Source organism: Erpetoichthys calabaricus, chromosome 5 (genome assembly GCF_900747795.2).
Source record: "Erpetoichthys calabaricus chromosome 5, fErpCal1.3, whole genome shotgun sequence".
Lineage (NCBI taxonomy): Eukaryota > Metazoa > Chordata > Cladistia > Polypteriformes > Polypteridae > Erpetoichthys > Erpetoichthys calabaricus.
In genome coordinates, this window is record NC_041398.2 from 160,202,328 (window position 1) to 160,209,521 (window position 7,194).

Here is a 7,194-nt window from a genome sequence, read left to right on the forward strand (position 1 = left end):
TTAAATCTTATGTGACACCTCTTTCTGATTAGGTGCTTCCAATTATGGCTCTACCCTTGCAGACTAGTATTTGTCGTAAATGGTTCACTCTGGTTATAATGCCTTGCTATTATGATCATGGTTTTATGTAGCATTTAGATTAATCACCTCTGGCACTCAAATATCACTGATCATGTTGGTATATAACAGAAATGTTATTTTTTGTATTTCTTTTTCAACTAGTTAGATTGTGACTGTGCAAAGTTGTAAAGGACACTGTAAAACATGAGATAAGTTAATTTCTAAGTCAAACTACACTGGTAATCTAAGAATGGGAAACATAAATATTCTAGAACTTTTTTACCTGTAGCATCATATTACATAAAATTATGGAAGCTTATTCCCACCATTTAAAAGAAGTATTCTTGTTTAGGAAATTACTAGGGGGCTCCGCCCCCTGCTCGCTTCACTCGCCAACCCCTGGTGTTGGGTAACCCGAAATAAATTGATGTATGTATGAGATATATTGGAGTGTAAAGATGTAGATGACGAACAAAGGAAGTAAAGAAACCATAGCATGGCACATTAGAAAGATTTATTGGAATATTTCTTTATACACAACATTTGTAGTAAAGATGGTGTGTTGTCCTTGAATGAGTTTTCCTTGGTATCCATATTACTAACCGAGAATGGTAAACCAGAAGGCACGGACCCAGGTACACGGCGATGGACGCAGGAGACATAGTGCGCAGGCGCCGAAAGCGCACGTCTCATAAACCGCAAGCGAAGTGTGATCCACCGCGAACAAAGGAGTCACCGCTCAAAAACGAAAGACCTCAACTAACGAAGGAGTCACGGCTCAAAAATGAAATAGCTCAACTAACACCACACAGAAAAGAGGATTCTGCACACAGAAAAGAGGATTCTGCACTGCACCCCAGAGTCAAACGGAAGACACTACGGGGTCCGCAAAGGTCCGCAAAGATAGTACGGAAGGCACGAGAAAGTACGAAAGGTGCATGCGCCTACAACGCGCTTCTGAACTAAACATCCACACTACACAGCATGGTCCGGGTAATAAGAATAAACGAACTCTCCGTATTAAACGTACGGCATCCTCACACATCCAAACCATATAGCATATGTGAATCACATTACAGTGATGCATTATTAACAGTACAACCACAGAAAACGCTCCGTATTAACAGTGAGTGCAATTATCCATATTACTAACGCGCCTACAACGCGCTTCTGAACTAAACGTCCACACTACAAAGCATGGTCCCAGTAATAAGAATAAACGAACTCTCCACATTAAACGTACGGCATCCTCACACGTCCAAACCATATAGCATATGTGAATCACATTACAGTGATGCATTAGTAACAGTACAACCACAGAAAACGCTCCGTATTAACAGTAAGTGCAATTATCCATATTACTAACGGTAGACAACGGATAACTAATGGAATCACGATCATGGCTCCAAAACGATCCAGCTCAACTAACGGAGCTACAAAAGCGAACCCGCATGGATAAAAACAATAGACGTAGGCGCCTACAACGCGCGTCTGAAACCGCGGAAGCAAAACTGTCTCGGCTCCAAAACCAAACAACTCGACTAACGGAGCTACAAAAACAAGCCCGCATGGACAAATACAATGTACATAGATGCTTACAACGCGCGTCTGAAACTGCGGAAGCAAAGCAGGCACGGGTTCAAAACGAAAGACCACAACTGATGGAGATACAAAAACGAGCCCGCCTGGATAAAATCAATGAACGCAGGTGCCTACAGCGTGCGTCTGAAATGCCGCAAGCAAAGCAGGCACGGCTCCAAAAAGAAAGAGCACGACTAACGGGGCTACAAAAACGAGCCCGCCTGGATAAAAAAAATGAACGCAGGCGCCTACAACGCGCTTCTCAAACAACGCAACCAAAGGAGTCACGGCTCCAAAACAAAACATCTCAACTAACGGACATACAGAAGCGAGCCCACCTGAATACAATTAATGAACACAGGCACCTACAACGCGCCTCTCAAACAGCAGAGTCAATAGATAAACAGCAAAGAAAGGAACGACAGACGGCCGCTAAACAATTCCGCCAATTAGCTGACAATGCATTCTGTAATGAGTCCACTATTAGTGAACATTCATTAGGATTAATGAATATCATTTGCTGTCATTGTCATTCACTTAACTTCCCTGAAGAAACAACTGGCAATACAACTAATGAGTTTACACGTTGTTGTCAAAAGGGTCAGGTTAGACTGCCTCCTTTAGATGAATATCCTGAATATCTACGGAAGCTTCTAACTAACAATGTACCCGAAAGTAAAAACTTTATGGACTGCATTAGATCCTACAATAGTTCATTTGCTTTTGCATCTACCGGGGTAAATATCAGGCCACCAGCTGGCAATGGCCCATACTGCTTTCGCGTATGTGGACAAATATTACATCGGATTGAAACAGTTCACCCTCAACCAAATCACGAACGCTAATATGCACAAATCTACATGTTAGATCCAGATGACGCGATCTATCAACGGATGAACCTTCCTGAAAACAAGCAATGCACAGAGCTGATAATGAGAAATGTCGTTGAAGTCATAAACAATCACCCATTAGCTAAGTCTATAAAAATGCTACATGAGGTTGAAAGAGAGGCCAATACAAAAGCAGAAGCAGAAGGTGTAGCGCCAACTACAATTGCTGTAGTGTTAATAAAGGACAAAGAACAAGATCCAAGACGATACAATCTTCCCATCGTTAATGAAGTTGCAATTGTCTTTCAAAGTAAAGATGGTGAGCCTCCATTTGACCACGATATTGTCCTGCATTTATGTCCTGATGGAACCAACAAACCTATCTTCCAACGCATAGACATTTGTTTTCCAAAACTTGATACTTTGACATACCCCATTTTGTTTCCAACTGGACAAGAAGAATGGAGTGCTCTCATTTCCAGATGTAAAAAACATCAAGCACAGAAACGATCGTGTGTATCCATGAAAGAATATTTCTCCTACAGACTCTCTGTAAGAGACGAGTTTAATCCATTACTCAATGCAGGAAAGCTAACTCAACAATACATAGTTGACGTTTATATTCGAGCAGAATCAAATGATCTCCAGTGGATTAGAAACAACCAACCTACACTGCGAGCCGATAACTACAAATCACTGACAGACTACATAAATCGTGATGCTGACGTGATGGATCACCCTGCTGGAAAACTAGTTATTCTACCATCTACCTTTCAAGGCAGCCCACGTAATATGCAACAGCATTACCAGGATGCAATGGCTATCGTAAGAAAGTTTGGCAAACCTGATCTATTTATCACTATGACCTGCAATCCTAAATGGAAAGAAATTACAAATAATCTTATGCCATGGCAAAGAGTGGAACATCGTCCGGATTTAGTTGCAAGAGTCTTTAGACTTAAACTAAATAACCTGCTGGAAGATATCAAAAACAGATCTCTATTTAGGACTGTTAAAGCCATTATCCACGTTATCGAGTTTCAGAAGAGAGGTTTGCCGCACGCCCATATATTACTAATACTTGATGATGATTCCAAAATTCGCACAGAAGATGACATCAATAAAATAGTGAAAGCTGAAATTCCACACCGTGACACTTCTCTGCGTCTCTTTCAAATTGTTATCGGAAATATGATTCATACACCATGTGGCAATAGAAATCCAAACAGTCCATGTATGGTTAATGGCAAATGTTCTAAAGGATTTCCCAAAGATTTCCAAGATGTTACACTTGGAAATATTAACGGATATCCTAAGTATATGAGAAGAAAGACAAATGCATTGGAAATTATTCCGGGTTGTCAAATTGACAATAGCTGGGTCGTACCATACAATCCGTATTTATGTTTACGATACAACTGCCATATAAATGTTGAAATCTGCGCTACAGTAAAAAGCGTTAAGTATCTATACAAATACGTTTACAAGGGCCATGATTGTGCTAATGTGTCAGTATCTGAAAGAAATGATCACAATGAAACTCGAATGTATGTAGATTCACGGTACGTCAGTGCTCCAGAGGCCATGTGGAGAATATATTGCTTTCCAATGCACAATCAGAGCCACACAATATGTTGTTTGCCAGTTCATTTGGAGCACAAACAAAATGTCTGTTTTCATGCAGGTAATGAGGTCCAAGCAGCGAAGAGAGCGGCCACAAAAGATACTAAATTTACCGTGTGGTTTAAAGTCAATCAAAACGATCAGGATGCTCACCAGTGGAAGTACTGGGAGATTCCGGTTCACTATGTTTGGGATGACAATGGTACGTTCTGGAGAAAATGACATCACCACAGTAATAATGTCATAGGCCGAATGTACACTGTCAGTATAAAGGACCCGGAAAGGTTTTATCTACGGTTACTTCTTCAACATGAAACCGGAGCTACGTCATTTGACGACATTAAAACTGTTCGGATTGGCAACACCATCAAACTCTGTAAGACATTCCAAAAAGCAGTAAATGACAAAGGATATTTATTGAATGATACACTTTGGCAGAAAACTCTAAATGATGCAATATCGTATTCAATGCCAGGTCAAGTTCGCCAACTGTTTGCTTATATCTGTGCATTCTCCTCCCCATCAAATCCATTGCACCTCTGGAATACAAACAAACGAGGAATGATAGAAGACATATGCCAGAAGCTACATGGAAACGATGATTCCTGCATCAACTGTGAGGCCTATGCACTTAAAGACATTCAGTTGGATATACGTTAGATAACTTCAATTTACCAAATGTTCCAGATTCATTACCAACTCTACATTCAACACCAATAAATCTGCAAGAAGAACAACATATTGTGCAAACTATGATTTCCAGTTTAAATACCTTACAATCTGCTGCTTTTAGTAAGATTGTTCTTGCCACAGAAGACGACAGCCCCATACCCAAATGCTATTTTCTTGACGGCCCTGGGGGAAGCGGAAAGACATACCTTTATGAAACACTTATACATTTCTTTACTGCAAAACAACAGTTAATTATCGCATCAGCTACAACCGGAGTAGCAGCTAATTTGTTGATAAATGGTCGCACATGTCACTCCTTATTCAAACTTCCAGTCCCAATCACGGAAACATCGGTATCAACTATGAAAATGAACAGTAACAATGCACAAGAAATCCGTCTTGCAAAATTATTGATTTTAGACGAATGTACAATGGCATCCAGTCATTTACTCAACACCATTGATAAACTTCTCCAAACGTTAATGAATAATAATATTCCATTTGGAGGAAAAGTTATTAGGAGGAGATTTTCGACAATGCTTAGCTATTGTTCCACATGCCATGCGTTCAGCTATTGTTCAGTCCAATTTGAAATACGCAGACAATTGGCATTACTTTGAGACAATACATTTGGTACAAAACATGCGATGTCCAGATCCAGAATATACCAATTGGTTATTGCAGCTAGGAGATGGAAACCTTACCAATACATATGGACTTCACCCAGATATTATTCAGATCCCTCAAGCCTTTATCTGCGACGACTTAGTGACAGAGGTGTTTGGAACAGCAATCTCATTAGACCAGATACCACTATTAACACAACGGGCTATATTATGTCCAAAGAATATTGACGTTGATCGCATAAATAACCAGGTCATTGCGTTACTTCCTGGAGAAAGCCGCCTCTTTCTAAGTACTGACAATGTTGATTCTGAGGACGAGAATGAGCATCTTAATTTCCCCTTAGAATATTTAAACACTATTAACCCAGCCAGGTTACCACAACACAATCTTAACCTTAAATTCGGGAGAATAGTCATGCTATTAAGAAACCTTAATACTAAACAAGGTTTATGCAACGGTACACATTTAGTCATCAACACCATGACAGACAATGTTATTGAAGCAAAAGTACTTACAGGGTCACATTCTAACAATACTGTTTTGATATATGGGCGTGCGGCAAACCTCTCTTCAGAAACTCGATAATGTGGATAATGGCTTTAACAGTCCCAAACAGAGATCTATTTTTGATATCTTTCAGCAGGTTATTTAGTTTAAGTCTAAAGACTCTTGCAACTAAATCCGGACGATGAACCACTCTTTGCCATGGCATAAGATTATTTGTAATTTCTTTCCATTTAGGATTGCAGGTCATAGTGATAAATAGATCAGGTTTGCCAAACTTTCTTACGATAGCCATTGCATCCTGGTAATGCTGTTGCATATTACGTTGGCTGCCTTGAAAGGTAGATGGTAGAATAACTGGTTTTCCAGCAGGGTGATCCATCACGTCAGCATCACGATTTATGTAGTCTATCAGTGATTTGTAGTTATCGGCTCGCAGTGTAGGTTGGTTGTTTCTAATCCACTGGAGATCATTTGATTCTGCTCGAATATAAACGTCAACTATGTATTGTTGAGTTAGCTTTCCTGCATTGAGTAATGGATTAAACTCGTCTCTTACAGAGAGTCTGTAGGAGAAATATTCTTTCATGGATTCACGCGATCGTTTCTGTGCTTGATGTTTTTAATATCTGGAAATGAGAGCACTCCATCCTTCTTGTCCAGTTGGAAACAAAATGGGGTATGTCAAAGTATCAAGTTTTGGAAAACAAATGTCTATGCGTTGGAAGATAGGTTTGTTGGTTCCATCAGGACGTAAATGCAGGACAATATCGTGGTCAAATGGAGGCTCACCATCTTTACTTTGAAAGACAATTGCAACTTCATTAACGATGGGAAGATTGTATCGTCTTGGATCTTGTTCTTTGTCCTTTATTAACACTACAGCAATTGTAGTTGGCGCTACACCTTCTGCTTCTGCTTTTGTATTGGCCTCTCTTTCATCCTCATGTAGCATTTTTATAGACTTAGCTAATGGGTGATTGTTTATGACTTCAGCGACGTTTCTCATTATCAGCTTGTGCATTGCTTGTTTTCAGGAAGGTTCATCCACTGATAGATCGCATCATCTGGATCTAACATGTAGATATGTGCATATTTGCGTTCATGATTTGGTTGAGGGTGCACTGTTCCAATCCGATGTAATATTTGTCCACATACGTGAAAGCAGTATGGGCCATTGCCAGCTGGTGGCCTGATATTTACCCCGGTAGATGCAAAAGCAAATGAACTATTGTAGGATCTAATGCAGTCCATAAAGTTTTTACTTTCGGGTACATTGTTAGTTAGAAACTTCCGT

General features: G+C 39.9%; 1 protein-coding gene across 1 annotated transcript; it reads left to right on the forward strand.

Moving 5' to 3' along the window:
* Positions 1–3,074: 3,074 nt before the first annotated feature.
* Positions 3,075–5,312, forward strand: LOC114652813 (uncharacterized; the record flags this gene model as incomplete). Its single annotated transcript, XM_028803124.1, is given in 3 exon segments — positions 3,075–4,296; positions 4,782–5,280; positions 5,282–5,312. Coding segments are annotated over 3 exon segments (1,626 nt in total), but the record flags the coding sequence as incomplete, so codon positions are not given.
* Between the last annotated feature and the right edge of the window lie 1,882 nt (positions 5,313–7,194).